Raw genomic sequence first — 20,399 nt, 5'->3', positions numbered from 1 at the left:
ACTAAAGGCCAGCTTAGCTGGTGAGTGATTGTGTCGGTGGTTTGGGGTGTGACTGTATGATTAAAGCGGGATTGTCACCATAAAAATCAAATTTCAACAGCAACTTGTCTTGAGTGTATTAAGTGATAAAGATGCTGCTAATCCTGCATTCAAAACTTTTTCTGCTGTTATGATTTGAAGTTATCACATACTTAAGGAGCACTGGCCCTTTAGTAGACAGTGCCAAAAAGTTGCATGCTGTGAATTCTTTTTATCTATAATATATCCCTCCTCTTACATTTATTTCCCTGCCTAGTTGCCTATCTGAAACACGATCCCCTGCTCACTTTTGTTTACAAGCAAGGCTAAGGCGACTCAGCGATTGGAGGAGAAAAGAAATCAAAGTAAAGGGCAGAAATTAATCAGGATTTAGCCTGCAATGTGGGCAAAATACATAGTTCCCACCAGGAACAGAATTCTCTTCATTTACTATATAACATTCACTGAAATCAAAACATGGACAGTACAATACGTTATGTAAGTAGATCAAATATATATATATATATATATATATATATATATATATATATATATATATATATATATATATATATATATATATATATAATAATATATATATATAATAATATATATATATATATATATATATATATATATATATATATATATATATATATAATGTGTGTGTTTCTTTTCCCCTGGCATAGTATGGCTAATCCTACTGCTTTAAAGGAGAAAACTACAAAAGTGTTGGAAAACCTCTCTACAGCCTTATTTTCTTTTTTCTTAAAGGGAACCAGAGAGGATCAAGTATACATACCTGGGGCTTCCTCCAGCCCCATACGCACGGATCTCTCTCACGCCGCCGTCCTCCGCTGCCTGGATCCGCCGATACCGGGTCCCGTCATTACCGCCAATCGGCCGGCGGACGTGGCCAATTCTCCACATCACAGGGGGCTCCCTCCATACAGTTACGCGTGTGGCAGCCTACTGCGCAGCCGCATACGTACGGGTATGGAGGGAGCCCCTGTGATGCGGACAATTGCCCGCGTACGCCAGAAGTGACAGGCCCGGTACCGGCGGATCCAGGAAGCGGAGGATGGCGGCGTGGGAGCGATCCAGGCTTATGGGGCTGGAAGAAGCCCCAGGTATGTACAGTGGAGGAAATAATTATTTGACCCCTCATTAATTTTGTAAGTTTGTCCAATGACAAAGAAATGAAAAGTCTCAGAACAGTATCATTTCAATGGTAGGTTTATTTTAACAGTGGCAGATAGCACATCAAAAGGAAAATCGAAAAAATAACCTTAAATAAAAGATAGCAACTGATTTGCATTTCATTGAGTGAAATAAGTTTTTGAACCCCTACCAACCATTAAGAGTTCTGGCTCCCACAGAGTGGTTAGACACTTCTACTCAATTAGTCACTCTCATTAAGGACATCTGTCTTAACTAGTCACCTGTATAAAAGACACCTGTCCACAGAATCAATCAATCAAGCAGACTCCAAACTCTCCATCATGGGAAAGACCAAAGAGCTGTCCAAGGATGTCAGAGACAAAATGCACAAGGCTGGAATGGGCTACAAAACCATTAGCAAGAAGCTGGGAGAGAAGGTGACAACTGTTGGTGCGATTGTTGGAAAATGGAAGGAGCACAAAATGACCATCAATCGACCTCGCTCTGGGGCTCCACGCAAGATCTCACCTCGTGGGGTGTCAATGGTTCTGAGAAAGGTGAAAAAGCATCCTAGAACTACATGGGAGGAGTTAGTGAATGACCTCAAATTAGCAGGGACCACAGTCACCAAGAAAACCATTGGAAACACATTACACTGCAATGGATTAAAATCCTGCAGGGATCGCAAGGTCCCCCTGCTCAAGAAGGCACATGTGCAGGTCCGTCTGAAGTTTGCCAATGAACACCTGAATGATTCTGTGAGTGACTGGGAGAAAGTGCTGTGGTCTGATGAGACCAAAATAGAGCTCTTTGGCATTAACTCAACTCGCTGTGTTTGGAGGAAGAAAAATGCTGCCTATGACCCCCAAAACACCGTCCCCACCGTCAAGCATGGGGGTGGAAACATTTTGCTTTGGGGGTGTCTTTCTGCCAAGGGCACAGGACAACTTAATCGCATTAACGGGAAAATGGACGGAGCCATGTATCGTGAAATCCTGAACGACAACCTCCTTCCCTCTGCCAGGAAACTGAAAATGGGTCGTGGATGGGTGTTCCAGCACGACAATGACCCAAAACATACAGCAAAGGCAACAAAAGAGTGGCTCAAGAAGAAGCACATTAAGGTCATGGAGTGGCCTAGTCAGTCTCCGGACCTTAATCCAATAGAAAATCTATGGAGGGAGCTCAAGCTCAGAGTTGCACAGAGACAGCCTCGAAACCTTAGGGATTTAGAGATGATCTGCAAAGAGGAGTGGACCAACATTCCTCCTAAAATGTGTGCAAACTTGGTCATCAATTACAAGAAACGTTTGACCTCTGTGCTTGCAAACAAGGGTTTTTACACTAAGTATTAAGTCTTTTATTGTTAGAGGGTTCAAAAACTTATTTCACTCAATGAAATGCAAATCAGTTGCTATCTTTTATTTAAGGTTATTTTTTCGATTTTCCTTTTGATGTGCTATCTGCCACTGTTAAAATAAACCTACCATTGAAATGATACTGTTCTGAGACTTTTCATTTCTTTGTCATTGGACAAACTTACAAAATCAGTGAGGGGTCAAATAATTATTTCCTCCACTGTATAAAATCTTTTTCTATTTTAAAAATGCATTCCTCTCTGGTTCCCTTTAAAAAGAAAGCACTGTGAGGGTGGTAAGCTTTCAATAGCGCTTTATCTTTATCAGACTGGTTTGTTTAACCACTTCCCCTCCCCCGGGATGAGTAACTGTCCATGCAAATTGACGTAACTTCTTGCAGCGGCGTAACGATCACGTCCCTCCCCTCATGTTCCCGCTGGCCGCCACCCCCCCCCCCCCCCCCTCCCCTCCAAAGCACGTTACCGCCGATCTACGCATACTGAAGTCACCACCGAGGACATCTTGTGGCCAAATTGTAAAATTACATCAACATTTTTTTTTTTAACCACTTTACCCCCGCGCGTACGTATTTCTCCGCCCCTTTTTCCATCCTTTAAAAACCAGGGACGGATAAACACGTACTTTCCGCGTTCCCGACGCTGCCCGCGCTCCCACTCGTAAACACGCCGCCCGCCGCTAGTAAACACGCCGCCGCCCGCTCGCTCAGAGATCAATGAACGGGAAAATCCATTCCCGTTCGTTGATCTAAGCCCCGCAATGATCAGCTGCTCTCCTATGGGCAGCGCGATCATTGTGAGAAAAAACTCACGTGTCCAGCCTCCTTATTCTTCCTCCAAGCTTCCGGAAGGAAGCTTGGAGGTCGCATTAAAACAAAAAGTTACTGTGGCCATCTTGTGGCCAAATAGTAAACTACACCCTACACATTTTTCACATACAAATAAATGACTTTTACACATAAAATTAACTCATTACCTCCCACACCCCCCATTTTTTTTTTTTTGTAATTAAAAAAAAAATTAAAAAATTTACAATTAAAAAAAATACATAAATAGTTACCTTAGGGACTGAACTTTTTAAATATTTATGTCAAGAGGGTATAACACTGTTACTTTATAAACTATGGGCTTGTAATTAGGGATGGACGCAAAACTGAAAAAAAATGCACCTTTATTTCCAAATAAAATATTGGCGCCAAACATTGTGATAGGGACATAATTTAAATGGTTTTATAACCGGGACAAAAGGGCAAATACATTTCATGGGTTTTAATTACAGTAGCATGCATTATTTAAAATCTATAATGGCCGAAAACTGAAAATTAATTATTTTTTTCCCCACATTTTTCCTATTTTCCCATTAAAACACATTTAGAAAAAAATAATTCTTGGCATAATGTCCCACCTAAAGAAAGCCTAATTGGTGGCGAAAAAAACAAGATATAGTTCATTTCATTGCGATAAGTAATAATAAAGTTATAGACGAATGAATGGAAGGAGCGCTGAAAGGTGAAAATTGCTCTGGTGCTCAGGGGGTAAAACCCCTCAGTGGTGAAGTGGTTAATAAAGGATCCCTTGTTGCCTTGTTTTTACATTTTCAATTAACCCCTGACCTCCCACACTCCCCTAAAGTTACCAAATGTTTAAAAAAATACATAAATTGTTACCTTAGGGACTGAACTTTTTTAATATGTATGTAAAGAGGGTATATTACAAATACTTTATAAATTATGGGCTTGTAATTAAAGATGGACGCAAAACTTAAAAAATTCACCTTTATTTCCAAATAAAATATTGGTGCAATACATTGTACTAGGGAAATATTTTAGTTGTTGCAATAACCGGGACAAATGGGCAAATAAAATGTGTGGGTTTTAATTACGTTAGCATGTATTTTAAAATGATGGCCGAAAACTGAGAAATATTTATTTCCATTGTTTTCTTATTTTTCCTGTTAAAACACTTTTAGAATAAAATAATTCTTAGCAGAATGTACCACCCAAAGAAAGCCTAAGATATAGATTGTTACGTTGTGATAAGTAGTAATAAAGTTATAGGTGAATGAATGACAGGTGAAAATGCTCTGGTTTTTTTAAGGGGAAAAATCCTTTGAGGTGAAGTGGTTAAAGTGAACCTGAACTCTTGCACAGGACAGAAGGAAAACATCTAGAAATTCACCCTGTATGTATTTGGAGGGTTAAGCCAGTCTAATTTCCCCCTCATCGGTGACTAAGCATGAATTGTAATTTCATCCCTCAGCTGTGTCAGCTGACTGCCACAGCAGAGAGCTAATTGGTAACCACAGGATGTTAACAATATGTCTGCTTCCATGACAGAAGGCAGTAAATACACTGTAGATTTATTGCAGGATTTGTATCAGCTGCAACAAAGAAATAGGTTTCTTTAAATGTTATTATGCGTTGTGTATCTTTTAGAGCAGAGAGGAAGTTCTTTGTTCAGGTCTACTTTAAAAACACCTCCTTAGGGTCCATTCACCCTGAATCAGTTGCTGCCAGTTATAATTGAATGGACAATGGATTAGAATGGTAATGGCTATCATTCATAAAGGGCTGTGCGGTAAAAAAAAAAAATCACATCGGGAACATACAGCATTTGGTATTTTAGACTTTTGTGTGCTAATTCATACAAATTTTCACAGCTGCGATAGAAGTGCGGTGATTTACAGAAGTAAACTGTTGGTAACATCAGAAGAGTAGCTGGCTGAGTTGTTACATTGCTGTTCTCCATGCAGAGACAGCATTACAATGTAAGAGGCATCCCAATTTCCCTTTAGATGTACATGTTTTGTTATACTGCCTTTGCTTGCCCTGAATCTGCTCTGAATCTGTCTATTAGTCTTGCTTAACAATCTATTTAATTGCCACAGCTTAGAAGAACTTCAAGAAACTTTACACATGCCATGCTTTGTGATGTTCACCTCCAGTTCCTACACATCTTCAAAGCAGGAACCCAAGAGGTTAAAAAGCCACACACAGCCTAAGGCAGGTATGTCAAACCGGTCCTTCGAGGGCCGAGATCCTCACACATTTTTGACACAGCTCAAATTAATTGATGGGTTTGAATCAGGAAAGGTGTGGTCCATCAGATAGAACACATTCCTCTCTTTCTCAGTCCATCCTAAACACTGGCATGGATCTGGCCCTCCAGGCCTGGAGTTCAACACCTGTGGCCTAAGGTATTCAGGGGAAACCTTGTTTGTTCTGATTGCTCTGCTGCTGCCTGGGGGGGGGGGGGGGGGGGATCTCACTGCTTCTGCTTGTGAGTCTCCATTAACATCACACAGTCCCACATAGACTTCACTCTCTTATCACCACTTCAAAACAGGCGGTATGTTCCGTGCCATTACCGCCTGTTCTAATCTTTATGAATTGACATTCACTTACATGTGATGAGGTAATTACCGCACAAGTCAGTAATTTACCTCACTGCTCAGTAGTTTCAGCTTTACATGCGGTAACTGCTTATATAAATTTACATTTTGCTAAGTGCTCGGTAAAATCAGCTGTTTTCTGCATTACCGTAATGCTTTATGAATGATAGTCATTGTCCATGTTTCCCTATGGCTCAGTTCACATTAGATGTGTTTTAACTGAAGCTTTTTTTCACAATGCACTGCTATGGAACAACTGATCAGTTAAATGTGTCCATTTTTCAGCGTTCAGTGTGAATAGGCCCTAAGGGTCCTTTTAAACTATATCAGTTGCTGTCAGCTATAACTGAAAGGGCAACTGATTTTCAAAAGTAATGTCTGTTTTCCTATGGCTCAAGTTGCACTTTACACGTTTTAAACTGAAAGCTTTTTCACAATGCACTGCTATGGAGAGATAAAGCACATCAGTTTTTCAGCGTATAGTGTAAAAGAAGCCTTAGTGTATGGCGTTTTACAATGCTTTGCACTAATGCATTAATAGCTCTGATATTAAATGTGAATAATTTTTCACAAAAAGATGAGCAAAATAAATGTAATTTCTCTTGTGCTGAATGTCACAGGATGACTCCATGTATATTATATCTTTTTTTTAATAAAAAACAAAGTCATCAAATATCAGTCATAACTTTCTTTATTTGAAATTTGTAGCATCACAACAACTCTTTCAATATGTACATGAATTGGTATTTAATGTGTGTGGTTTGTTGTTCTGTACATGTCAATTTAAATGGTCTTAAAGTGACCCAGTAGTGAATCCATGCCATGCACCTTCAGTTATATCTTGAAATGCTATATGAAACTATGGTTGCAATTTCTTACCCTGATGACGTTCAGTTTCTAGTAGAGTAAGGCGTCTTTCTGACGAGAAGCTGAACTGCGCTCTTTTCGGGCAGTTCAGTGTCTGCCACCTACAAACGCTATTTGGGTGCAATTACAATGCAGCAGAATGGCAGTGGTTGTAACACTACCCTCCATGGGGGGGCACCTGCACAAGAGAGCATCTGACAGGCGGTGAATTCACTGCTTCTCAGCTGTCCGTCTGAGAGAGGCCTTAGGCTGGCTTCACACTGGTGAGTTGCATAGCATGTTGTTCAGTAACGCAGTGCATGCATCACGTTATTTCGATGGATTCCGCCGCACTGCTCACACGCTGGTGTGAACGTACCATTACAATGTAATTGCATTAGCAATGCAATTATATTGTCCGACACTATTCAACGTTAGCGGGAAAGTAGTCTAAAGTAGCTCACCCTAGCCTGACTGCAGATGTCTCCAATGTGATCATTCTTTACACTTCCCTCTAGTCTAGCCTGACTGCAGCCGTCTCCAATGTGATCATTCTTTACACTTCCCTCTAGCCTGACTGCAGCCGTCTCCAATGTGATCATTCTTTACACCTCCCTCTAGCGTGACTGCAGCCGTCTCCAATGTGATCATTCTTTACACCTCCCTCTAGCCTGACTGCAGCTTTCTCCAATGTGATCATTCTTTACACCTCCCTCTAGCCTGACTGCAGCCATCTCCAATGTGATCATTCTTTACACTTTCCTCTAGTCTAGCCTGATTGCAGCCGTCTCCAATGTGATCATTCTTTACACCTCCCTCTAGCGTGACTGCAGCCGTCTCCAATGTGATCATTCTTTACACCTCCCTCTAGCGTGACTGCAGCCATCTCCAATGTGATCATTCTTTACGCCTCCCTCTAGCGTGACTGCAGCCATCTCCAATGTGATCATTTTTTACACCTCCCTCTAGCCTGACTGCAGCCGTCTCCAATGTGATCATTCTTTACACTTCCCTCTAGCCTGACTGCAGCCGTCTCCAATGTGATCATTCTTTACACTTCCCTCTAGCCTGACTGCAGCCGTCTCCAATGTGATCATTGTTTACGCCTCCCTCTAGCCTGACTGCAGCTGTCTCCAATGTGATCATTCTTTACACCTCCCTCTAGCCTGACTGCAGCCGTCCCCAATGTCATCATTCTTTACGCCTCCCTCTAGCCTGACTGCAGCCGTCCCCAATGTGATCATACTTTACCCCTTCCTCTAGCCTGACTGCAGCCGTCCCCAATGTGATCATTCTTTACACCCCCCTCTAGCGTGACTGCAGCCGTCTCCAATGTGATCATTCTTTACCCCTCCCTCTAGCCTGACTGCAGCCGTCCCCAATGTGATCATACTTTACCCCTCCCTCTAGCCTGACTGCAGCCATCTCCAATGTGATCATTCTTTACACTTCCCTCTAGCCCGACTGCAGCCGTCTCCAATGTGATCATTCTTTACACTTCCCTCTAGCCTGACTGCAGCTGTCTCCAATGTGATCACTCTTTACCCCTCCCTCTAGCCTGACTGCAGCCGTCTCCAATGTGATCATTCTTTACACCTCCCTCTAGCCTGACTGCAGCTTTCTCCAATGTGATCATTCTTTACACCTCCCTCTAGCCTGACTGCAGCCATCTCCAATGTGATCATTCTTTACACTTTCCTCTAGTCTAGCCTGATTGCAGCCGTCTCCAATGTGATCATTCTTTACACTTCCCTCTAGCCTGACTGCAGCTGTCTCCAATGTGATCATTCTTTACACCTCCCTCTAGCGTGACTGCAGCCGTCTCCAATGTGATCATTCTTTACACCTCCCTCTAGCGTGACTGCAGCCATCTCCAATGTGATCATTCTTTACGCCTCCCTCTAGCGTGACTGCAGCCATCTCCAATGTGATCATTTTTTACACCTCCCTCTAGCCTGACTGCAGCCGTCTCCAATGTGATCATTCTTTACACTTCCCTCTAGCCTGACTGCAGCCGTCTCCAATGTGATCATTCTTTACACTTCCCTCTAGCCTGACTGCAGCCGTCTCCAATGTGATCATTGTTTACGCCTCCCTCTAGCCTGACTGCAGCTGTCTCCAATGTGATCATTCTTTACACCTCCCTCTAGCCTGACTGCAGCCGTCCCCAATGTCATCATTCTTTACGCCTCCCTCTAGCCTGACTGCAGCCGTCCCCAATGTGATCATACTTTACCCCTCCCTCTAGCCTGACTGCAGCCGTCCCCAATGTGATCATTCTTTACACCCCCCTCTAGCGTGACTGCAGCCGTCTCCAATGTGATCATTCTTTACCCCTCCCTCTAGCCTGACTGCAGCCGTCCCCAATGTGATCATACTTTACCCCTCCCTCTAGCCTGACTGCAGCCATCTCCAATGTGATCATTCTTTACACTTCCCTCTAGCCCGACTGCAGCCGTCTCCAATGTGATCATTCTTTACACTTCCCTCTAGCCTGACTGCAGCTGTCTCCAATGTGATCACTCTTTACCCCTCCCTCTAGCCTGACTGCAGCTGTCTCCAATGTGATCATTCTTTACACTTCCCTCTAGCCTGACTGCAGCCGTCTCCAATGTGATCACTCTTTACACCTCCCTCTAGCCTGACTGCAGCCGTCTCCAATGTGATCATTCTTTACACTTCCCTCTAGCCTGACTGCAGCTGTCTCCAATGTGATCATTCTTTACACTTCCCTCTAGCGTGACTGCAGCTGTCTCCAATGTGATCATTCTTTACACCTCCCTCTAGCCTGACTGCAGCTGTCTCCAATGTGATCATTCTTTACACTTCCCTCTAGTCTAGCCTGACTGCAGATGTCTCCAATGTGATCATTCTTTACACCTCCCTCTAGCCTGACTGCAGCCATCTCCAATGTGATCATTCTTTACGCCTCCCTCTAGCCTGACTGCAGCCGTCTCCAATGTGACCATTCTTTACACCTCCCTTCTGATGACTCATACTGACAAGCAGAGTTGACCTGCATTATTTCAGTTTTAATTTATACAAAGAGAAAAAAGGAAATGTTTATATTAACATTTTTGTTTTTTAAGATATAACTGTGAATTTATATAAATGGATCTATTACAGGGTCACTTTGATGCTGGGAATAAACATTGAGTTTTTTCGGCAGATTTACTGGCCGATTGATTTTCCAATTGGTTTTTTTTTCTGACCAATTTCCATTCACTTCTGTGAAAAAAATCGATCAGAAAAATGATCGAAATCAGATTGAGCCTGTTGGAAATTATCAATCGAGCCATCTATCTGTCAAAAATAGTGTATTCCCCGCATAAGGACTGTGTTGTCCTGTGAAACAGGATCCTACGAGCATCTTAAATAAATAAAGCAACACACATCTAAAGTCTCTTCCAGTTTTCTAATTTCTCTTATGCTATAGATAGAGTAACACAAGCTGAAACAAGCAACATGCACTATGGTATAATAGTATCACAAGTCAGAAGCAACAGGGAAAAACTACAGTGGGCTTCAGCTGAAAGCACTAAGTAATAGAAATGCTGTTTTCCATGTCTTGTTTTTACTGTATGTATCTGATCTTCTATAGGTTTTGTATACTTGCAAAACACCCCTTCCCTTTCGTTGTTGCAAAGTATTATTTCAGGGCAGTTCTAACTTTTGTTCCTCTTATTTTTCATCATCTTCCTCTTCATCCTTTTCTTCAGGATGCAGTTCATCTTTAAGTGGGTCACGTGCAAATTCTTCAAACACCATGTCTGCATCCTGTTCACTGTAGGAGAGGAACAGAAGACACTGTTCATTAGCAAAAACACATTTAGAGTTCTAAGGTTTCATTAAAGTGGTCTGAAACTCTGACCTAATTCAATTAAAATGTATTTTCCTACTCTTTATTACCCATACAGTTACCATATTTGCTTTTGTGCACAAGTAATATTGTCTGTTTACAAATAACTTCCCAAAGTACACTTTATCTTCTCTGAAAGATGCCATTTGCATTTTATTCAAGCTGCTTTTTATTGCATATTAAAATTTTCTAGTGAGCTGTTCTGAACTGTGTGTATGCTTGAAGCAGAGAGAGCTTCACAGAGAGCACATTTTTCAGTTCTTACACACAACTGAGGAATGTAAACAAAATATACTGTTATCTTCACTTCGGATCATAAGCTGAAGGGGCTTTCAATGGCAGGACAAAGTGCTGTGTTTAACTGTTTGAATGCTGTTCTGCTTTCATTTTTTTTTCTTGCGATAGTAGCTTTAAAGCTGTAAGGAATCTTTTAGAGCAAAGAAATGCTTAGTTTCAGACAACTTTAAGCATAAAAATATGTCCATTCTTTGACTCCTAAGCACAATACTTGTAGATGAATTAGAAAGGAGAAGAAAAGAATGGCACACTGACATATACATCAGTTTCATTCTTCATGGGAAGGATGTATACTGTATATACATTCACAAGTACAGCAGTTATAGAAAGTATTCAAACTCAGACATTTTGCTATTTTTTTGTCAGTTTATTTAAAAAAAAAAAAAACTGATTCAACTCTGATAGAGATACAGTTCTTGTATGACAATACACTAGCTGGAGCCCAAATTACGTGGATACATATTTACGTAGTCAGTAGGGGAACCGATAATAACAAGGGCAGCACTATAATTAGATTAGGATGAGCTGTATTTCGACTTCACCCTGTGCCCAAATTTACCTGAGCGTTTTTGAATGTATGCCATATATGATCTAAGTATCCACCTTATTTAATATGTCCTAAATTTTCACTGGTTTTCACTAGTTATTTAAATGGTGAGCAGTGAAGTCAAATAGTTGAAGTTACTGTAGTATAACTACTTGTATATCCGGGAGGTCCACTTTATGGTGAGTCGCTATCATAATATATTCTACATCGTGATGACAAAAAGAACATTCCGTGCCACTTTGTGAAAAAGTGTGTAAAAAAGAAAAAAAAATTATGCAAAAAATAGTAGTATGGGGATGCACTGAAGTAAACTCGCAAGTCACTGAATATCCTTTGGAACAGAGATAAATCAATCAGTAAAAAAATAAGATGACCCTTGCTTTCAATTGGCAAGAAGAATACTAGTAAGGGTGGTGGACACACATACGAGAGAAATCGCCGACAGGAGACTTGGGCGCAGGACACAGCCGGTACGGCTTCTCCTGCTTCTGCACAAGTTCCCGGTGATGTTAAATACTATTCCCCCTCCAGGTCCACGTGGATGGTGGGGAATGAAATTATTCGGCTTCCAGCAATTGCTGGAGGCCGAATTAGTGTTTAAAAAGTAACTTCAGCTCCGTCTTCTGATGGTGCCGAAGTTACTTACTGAGCGCCACTATAGCTGTAATTCCTGTTACGGCCTATGGTGACGCCGGCTGCACCCAAATCTCCGTCGCTGGAATAGCAGTGTTGGGTGGACACCAAGAGTTCTGTGACAAGGAGTCACAAGCCTTGGTGGCCAACAATGGAGAAACTAGTCTGTGCATATTTAAGTGCTTCTGCTGGACTTCTTGTACATCACTTACTTTGCCAGATTTCTAGCTATACTACACCCTTTGCATTTTTTAGTGATTAATACAGTTGTACTGCGAAGCTTAAAAATGATCTTTTATCCATTGACATGTGCATTTTAATCACATTTAATTTTTATTTACATAAATTAACATTTACTTTGACCCCGCCCTGAATTACGAATGCCAGCAGAAGCTGACAGCCAGGTGAAGAAGATGGCCCATATCATAGAGGCCAGTAGCCAGAAGAGCAGCACCCCTTCTGTAATAAATGGCGCTTCCCACAACAGCACAAACCATTATGAAGCTACCTTATGGGGAGGTTTTTGTTGTTGTTTTTTTTTCTTTTAATCTATTGTTCAGTTAGCAAAGTGTTAGACTGCAGTACAAATTCCAGACAAAACCTAAATGGGAACACAACAGCTGCACTGCATTACAGAACCAGGACTCGGCAGGAAATGAATGAGGTCCTGTGGTCCTGTAAATGTTGGGAAAGGTGAGGGAATGGACTGCTAGACTAAAGCTGCAGTGTAGGTAGAAAACACATGTAATGCTGAAATTTCCTGTAGTTCTCATAATAACAGTAACAGCACACAATTACACAGTAGCACACATTTCCCTCCATGCACGAGTGGTTTCATGCTACTTTGCATTCGTACACCATACTCACAAACAAGAAGAGGATCTCGGGCTGCGGCGGTGGGGATAAGTAAGATCTGGGAAGCATTTGAAGCACCCAGAGGCTTCCCACTACTGGTAGCTTTTAAGCCCAGTGCACACCAAAACCGCTAGCAGATCCGCAATACACTAGCGGTTTTTGGAGCCGATTTCAGAGCGATTCTAGGCATGTTTAGAGAGGTTTTCTAAACATACCTAGCGGTTTTGGGTGCGTTTTTGTGTAGCAGATTACAAATACTGTTACAGTAAAAGCTGTTACTGAACAGCTTCTGTAACAAAAACACCTGGCAAACCGCTCTGATGTAGTGTTTTTCAGAGCGGTTTGCCGCGAGGATGGATGGATGCAGTGGCGTAGCTAAGGAGCTGTGGGCCCCGATGCAAGTCTTACAATGGGGCCCCTCAAGCACTCTATACATAACAATTGATACGGCGCACCAAAACCTGCCAATGGTAACTACAGTGTCAGAGGTGCAAGAATGGGATGGGGAACAGCTTGTTAATGATTACCACTATTCAAAGTATCTATAGAAGTGATTAGTATGAGCACAGGACCAATAGAGAGCTAATACTGTAGTTGAGGGAGGGCCCTTCGGGGCCCCTCTGGCCCAAGGGCCCCGATGCGGTCGCTACCGCTGCACCCCCTATTGCTACGCCCCTGGATGGATGATTCATTGGTGGTTGGATGATTAAATGGTGTTAAAATCTCAGCTCTTCCTGTTCAGTAAGCCAGTAAGAAGTCATTGGGCTAGACTCCCTAACACTGGTACTGTCTACTGAACACGCCCTAGTGGCTGCAGCTCAAGCGCTTTGAGTCCGCCAGGAGGACCACACAATATAAATGTTTGTCTTGATTTTACAAGTGCTGATAAGTTAATCAAGCTGTCAGGTATCATCAATCAACCTTTCAAATCTGATTAGCCCTATGCAAAGTTTGTGTTTAGCCCACAGTATTTCAGCGCATCACTAGTGCAGTTCCAGGTCATGTGACCCAATAGCTCTGCTCCAAAAGCCCAGTAAAGTGTTGTACAAATAATCATAGCAAATTGCTAAGGAGAGCAGTTCATGATACCTTCTGGTTAGTAACCAGTCAGCTCAAACAAATGTGTTTCTGTCATTTTGCAATCTTTGAATACTTGTTTTGTTTTTATATATACAGAAGCCGTTTTTTCATGTAAAAGCACTAAAGCATAGGGGTGTGTAGAGGGGTGATTCCACTGCAATTAAATCTATCTATATATTGCTTTGATTTGATCTTAGACCTTTTATTATATTTAAGCTTACCTTTCTGTAGTTGTTATTCCATGGATCAGGAAATAATAAAAAAGAGAAAGTGGAAACATGAACAGGACCACAAAATAAAGGCTTAGAATACTTTAAGAACTGTGTAGCAATACCACAATAATGTGTACACATGCATACCAGGACAACCCTGAACATGGGAGTAACCACATAGTGATGAAAGGTTACATACATCTCCACTAATAAGTATTAGAGTCTTGATCAAGTTACCTAAGGAGACTTTTAAGGAAAATTGGCCCATACTTCTGAAGGGTTTCTGCCTTCCTCTGGATCAACAGTGCTTCTAAGGGTGCAGGACAGTGAGGTTTTTGTTTTGTTTTTGTTTTTTTGAGTATTGGTTGAAAGAATTATGTCTTTTTTTCACCCTAACTACATAGTCATGAATCAATGAAAAAAAAATTATAAGCAACTGTGTTTAAACACAGTCAGTCAATGTTAGGATCCCTTATGGGTTAAAGCCAGGGTAGAGTGAGACCTGGGAAAAGCTTCTGGCCGGCAAGGGGGTAGATAAATAAAAACAGAATAGCTTTACAATGTATTTGTTAATTACAAATATCGCACGGTAGAAAACACACAAACCTGCATAACTCAGTACTAAGAAAGGTCAATGAGATGCAAATCATTCCAAGTCGATGTAAGATTGTGCACAATTTGTAGGTACATTTATGCCGCTTGAACCTGGACAAATCAAATTCCACCTTGATGGGGCGTAATGGGTCCATTTTCAAACTGCATACATTTGCACTATCCTTGCATAATCCTTTATAAATGTAACCTTGCATCTTATGACTATTTCTACTCATTACACCCATTCCTAGATATCCTCCATGGGAAGCATTTCAAAACACTGCCTTACAGATTTTCTGCAAGGTTTGAAAAATAAATCTAATTTCGACCACAGACTGTATGGCAATATAATTAAAGGACACCTGAAGTGAGAGGGATATGGAGGCTGCCATATTTACTTCCTTTTAACTCATTGAGGATGGCAGGCTCTGGCCGCTTTAAGAAACAGAGACTTTTAAAAAAAAATTGCACTTCCTGGTCACTGTCAAAACGGCTGCTGACCGATGTACAGATCGCATCCTGTGCACGGGAGCCACCAGCATTAAAGCTACGCCGCATCAGGCTGAAGGTGGGTACACACACGTCAGATAAAAGTCTTTGGAAAATGAAAGATCACAGACCAATCTTACCCCCTTCCATGTAGTATGAGGGCCATACCTTCACAGTCTTTTCTATGGAGCTGAACTCCCCATCAGATAAAAATCTTTGCAAGATGCTGCACACAAAGACCGCTGTACACATGCAACAGATCAGTATCTGCAAAAGATCAGTTCCTGCAAAAGATCCATTCCTGCAAAACGCATTCATGGGGCCTGATTCACAAAGCGGTGCAAACACTTTGCACGCCTGTGAAAAGCCCTTTATCACGCCTAAACTTAGTTTAGGCGTGATCTGAAGGAATTCGCGCGAACTCCCGCGCGCAAAGTTAGAGCACAAAGCGGTGATAACTTTGCTGGTGCAAAGGTTATCACGCCTAAAGTCTTTTAGGCGTGATACCTGAGTTATCACCGCTTTGTGAATCAGGCCCATAGTCTATGATATCTGCAGATCTCATACACGCCTTGTTTAACGGACAATTATCTGTAGATCAGATCCACCAGGTTGGGTCTTCAGATTGGCAGATAATTGTCTGATCTGCAGATAAATGTCCATTAAACAAGGTGTGTATGGGATCTGCAGATGTCATAGACTATGAATGCATTTTGCAGGAACTGATCTTTTGCAGGGATTGATCTTTTGCAGATACTGATCTGTTGTGTGTGTACAGCGGTCTTTGTGTGCAGCATCTTGCAAAGATTTTTATCTGATGGGGAGTTCAGCTCCATAGAAAAGACTGTGTAGAGCAGGGGTCTCAAACTCAATTTACCTGGGGGGCCGCAGGAAGCAAAGTCAGGATGAGGCTGGGCCGCATATGGAATTTCACAATCGCGGCGCATCGCCGCCTCTGCCTGCCCCTCTCACTCTTCCTTCACAGAGAGGGGCGGGGAGAGGTGGCGATCTGTGCGGCGATTGACGTCAGGAGGGGCAGAGCTGAAGCTGAAAGCTCTGCCCCTTCCAGGAAATGCCGGCGGATTGCCCCCCCCCCCCCGGCGATTTCGGGGCTCTGCAGCCCTCGTTTAGTGCCGGGGATGCAGCGAATTACTTGGGAGCACTGAAGCAAACTATAAGGAAGCTTTTGCCGGCGAGGGCCACAAAATATTGTATCGAGGGCCGCGAATTTGAGACCCCTGGTGTAGAGTATGGCTCTCATACTGCATGAAAGGGGGTAAAATTGGTCTGTGATCTTTCATTTTCCAAAGACTTTTATCTGACGTGTGTACGCACCTTTAGGAAGACGCAGGTTATGCCTATCTGCGGTCCAGGTTAAACGATGCACATTGTTTGGCTGTCCTGTTGATGCTTTTCCTCTAATATTTTTAGCCAATGACCCTGAACAAACATGCAGATAAGATGTCTGGCTGAAGTTTTACTGGATTTGTCACATGCATGTTTCAGGTGTGTGATTCAAACGTTACTGGTGCATAAAACATCAGCAAGACTGCCAGGCAACTGGTATTGTTTAAAAGTAAATATATTTGGCAGCCTCCATACTCCTCTTACTTCAGGTGTCCTTTAGGCCTCTTTCACAGTGCGACGTTAAAGTCGCACTTTAAAACACCATTTAACACAGAATAACTCACTGCAATGAAAAATCAATGCCCCATTCACAGTGCACACGTTGCGTTTGTGTGTAACGTGTAGCGTTATTAGAAAGTACTGCATGCTGTGTGTTATACACGTTATTAACTGCGTTGGTCGGTTTGCACATTGCTCAGTAATGACCTGGAAGCACACTTTTCATTGCCTGTATGCCCTACTGTATGCGACCATAACGGGGCATTAACCTCCTTAGCGGTAACCCCGAGCTGAGCTCAGGGTAAGTCGCCGCGGAGGATTTCTCAGGCCCCGCTGGGCTGATTTTCATAATTATTTTTTTTTTATACACGCAGCTAGCACTTTGCTAGCCGCGTATTACTTACGATCGCCACCGCTCCGCGCCGATTCGCCGATACCCGCCCCATCAGAGGGTGCCCCCCCCCCCGAGACCCGTGCGCTGCCTGGCTAATTAGTGCCAGGCAGCGCTGAGGGGTGGATCGGGACTCCCTCTGATGTCAGTGACGTCATCGCGCCTGTCGCCATGGAGACGGGGGAAGCCCTCATGGAAATCCCGTTCAGAACGGGATTTCCGGACGGGCTTTATCGCTGGAGGCAATCGGAGGGGGTGGGGGGATGCCGCTGCACAGCGGCTATCATGTAGCTAGCGCTAGGCTAGCTACATGATTTAAAAAAAAAAAAATTAAAAAATAGTGCTGCGCCGCCTAAGTTGCGTTGCGACTTTTTTGGGGCATTGCGCTGTAATTTGCGTTGCGACTTTTAACGTTGTATCAAACCGCAACGTCCTACTGTGAAAGAGGCCTTAGAAACCCACTAAAGGTCCTTTTAAACATGAAAGTTTCTTAACTATAGAATATACAGTTTATTACAAATATTATTATAGTAATATTATAGTACCATACTATATTTGTATTTGGAAATATTTTCAAATGATGCCTCTACAGGGACAATGAATAGATTTTTTTTCCATTGGCGATATTCCTTCTAGCATGTATAATGTTCATGAATTTCCAATCGCTGGGCTGTTGCATGTGTCTGTGATGTGTTGCTGTGGGAAATCCTGTTAGCTGGCTGCGCTACCTGTCTGTATAGTTACAAAATGCTACTAATATGGCTAAGTACATTGAATAATATTAGTAACAAGTAAAGGGACAGATCTGTAGCTGTGAGGAGCCTCCATCACATGTTGCTTGTATCAGTTACATGCTGCAGTGCTGCAAATGTTGTGCTTTGAACACTAAATGCATTTGATAAGACTGAAAAAAGACAGCAGAGGGTTGTGGGGGGGTTCCATCAAAAATCAGTGACATTGGTAAGGAAAAATACGGTATGCGTTCTGTGCTTATACAGAGCTGCTTACAAATGATTTCTGAATGAATGCAATGATACTATACATGCAGTAACATCTCCCAGCAAGGTTGTTCTGTGTGCTGGGGGAACTTGTGACAAATGGCAATACTTTGGGACAAAAGTGATAGAGAAGAAAAAAAAATATTGAATGTTATGCTTTAAAGCAAGGGGATTTTTTTTAAATTAACTTCTCCATAAAGGAAGTTTCTGAATGGAGTATGCTGTTGGTGGGGCAAGGGTTGGGGTGAACAGCATTACTATGGAGTGCACCATGTTCCCCATGTAGTCCCCACTTGTAGTGCCCAGCCATGTAGTGTTTGCGCACGCCCCAATGCATGCCAGGAGATGTAGTTCATGGATGCGAGCATATCTTTGTGCATGCATTATGGCGGGTGCCCGCACACTACACGTTACGGAACAACAAAATGCGGCACTGCTCAGGGTTCTATGTAAGGAACATGGTGCACTCCATATGGACAAGAGGCCACAGGAGCAGACCCTTTAGGAAAGTAATACCACTCTCCTCAACTGCCTCCCCCCCCCCCCCCCCTTTCCCAGGAACACTCAATTCAGAACCTTCCTTATGTAAATGTCCATTGTAAAAAAAAAATTGCCCTGATGCTCAGTTTCCTTTGGCTCCTAACCTTCCCTAACAAACTCCTAAAGCAGAATACATTTCAGGTATAGATTAGCAAACTTTCTGTAGTATAAAGATTTCCATGCAGAATACATTAGAAAGAGATGTAAAATGGTGTTGGGTCTCTTGAAAAAAAATATCTATAGCCTAACTTTTTTTTTTTTTTTGCAGAGATACTTAAATTCCTAGTCATTGTTGCTTGTCAGTGTAGTTAAACACCAATCAAACCGGTGTTAGGGCTCTTTCACATGGATGGTTGAACTGCGTACTTAGCGCATAGTTCAGCCTCCAATCTGCTGGCCACTGACTGCCTTCCACCTGCAATTTCATGCAGCTGAATGGCAGCATCTGTATTCCCAGGTGTGCCAGCGATTAAAACACAGGAGAGTTACATGGCAGCAAAGAACCTTCAGGCCTGAGTGTGGCTGTGGGCATGTTCGGATCGCTCACCTGTGCCTGCATGAAATAGGCACCTACCAAATGCCCAAACTCATCACTTCCCAGCGCCCAGCTGACGGAGTGCATTCATCACCTACACCTGCCCATATGAAACGGGCCTAAAGAAATGATCCACATATCCCAAGGATCTGCATGAATACACTACAAGAGAGCTTGAATATTTATCCTAAAAGTTCTACAGCTAGTTGAACCCAGCAATGAATTATTAGCATGGTATGGCACTCTTTATTAAAGAGAAACTCCAACCTAGAATTGAACTTTATCCCAATCAGTAGCTGATACCCCCTTTTACATGAGAAATATAATGCTTTTCACAAACAGACCATCAGGGGGCGATGTATGACTGATTTTGTGCTGAAACCCCTCCCACAAGAAGCTCTGAGTACCGCGGTACTTTTGGCAGTTTGTTGGAATGTAACAAGGTTCACAGACAGGAATTAGCTGTTTACAGTTGTCTCTAACAGCCAAACCAGCTAGGAGCAGCTACATAACCTGCCCACAGTAAAAAATGTCACCATGTAATAAATGTCAGAATGTAAATTGGGCAGAGGAAAGATTTTGCAATGAGCAAACACTGACTAAATCATTTATACATAATTATGGTAAAAAATGAAGCACTTTTTTACTACATTATTTTCACTGGAGTTCCTCTTTAAGTACAATGGATATTAAAATCACCCCTTACCTGTCTCTGGTTTAGGATGCATGAGGATGAAGGGGAGTTCCGTAGAGACCTCACTGCAATGACAACAGACAATACACACTGAAAACACATCTGTCTTTTATGTTACCCGCACATGTATAGAGCTGAATGCAAAGCATCATTATGTTGGGCCAGTGCAATCAAACTTTTCCAGCTGCCCTGTTCAATAGACTGATCTCATTTTAAAACAAATAAAAAAAATATAATATATAGAAAATGATTAAACAA

At 42.3% G+C, this 20,399-nt stretch overlaps 1 protein-coding gene across 1 annotated transcript in view; it reads right to left on the bottom strand.

The window, feature by feature from the left end:
- Window positions 1-6,618: 6,618 nt before the first annotated feature.
- SAG (S-antigen visual arrestin) overlaps window positions 6,619-20,399 on the bottom strand; it is a 60,886-nt gene continuing 47,105 nt past the window's right edge. The window contains exons 14-15 of the mRNA XM_068280701.1: window positions 20,147-20,206; window positions 6,619-10,575 (exon numbers count right to left, since the gene is read on the bottom strand). Of these exons, the coding sequence (XP_068136802.1) occupies window positions 10,473-10,575; window positions 20,147-20,206 (163 nt within the window). The 3' untranslated portion in view covers window positions 6,619-10,472. The remainder of the gene's footprint in view (window positions 10,576-20,146; window positions 20,207-20,399) is intronic.

This window comes from Hyperolius riggenbachi, chromosome 4 (genome assembly GCF_040937935.1).
Source record: "Hyperolius riggenbachi isolate aHypRig1 chromosome 4, aHypRig1.pri, whole genome shotgun sequence".
NCBI classification, from domain to species: domain Eukaryota; kingdom Metazoa; phylum Chordata; class Amphibia; order Anura; family Hyperoliidae; genus Hyperolius; species Hyperolius riggenbachi.
The sequence above is the reverse complement of the archived record's forward strand: the minus strand, read 5'-3'. Positions and strand labels throughout refer to the sequence as shown.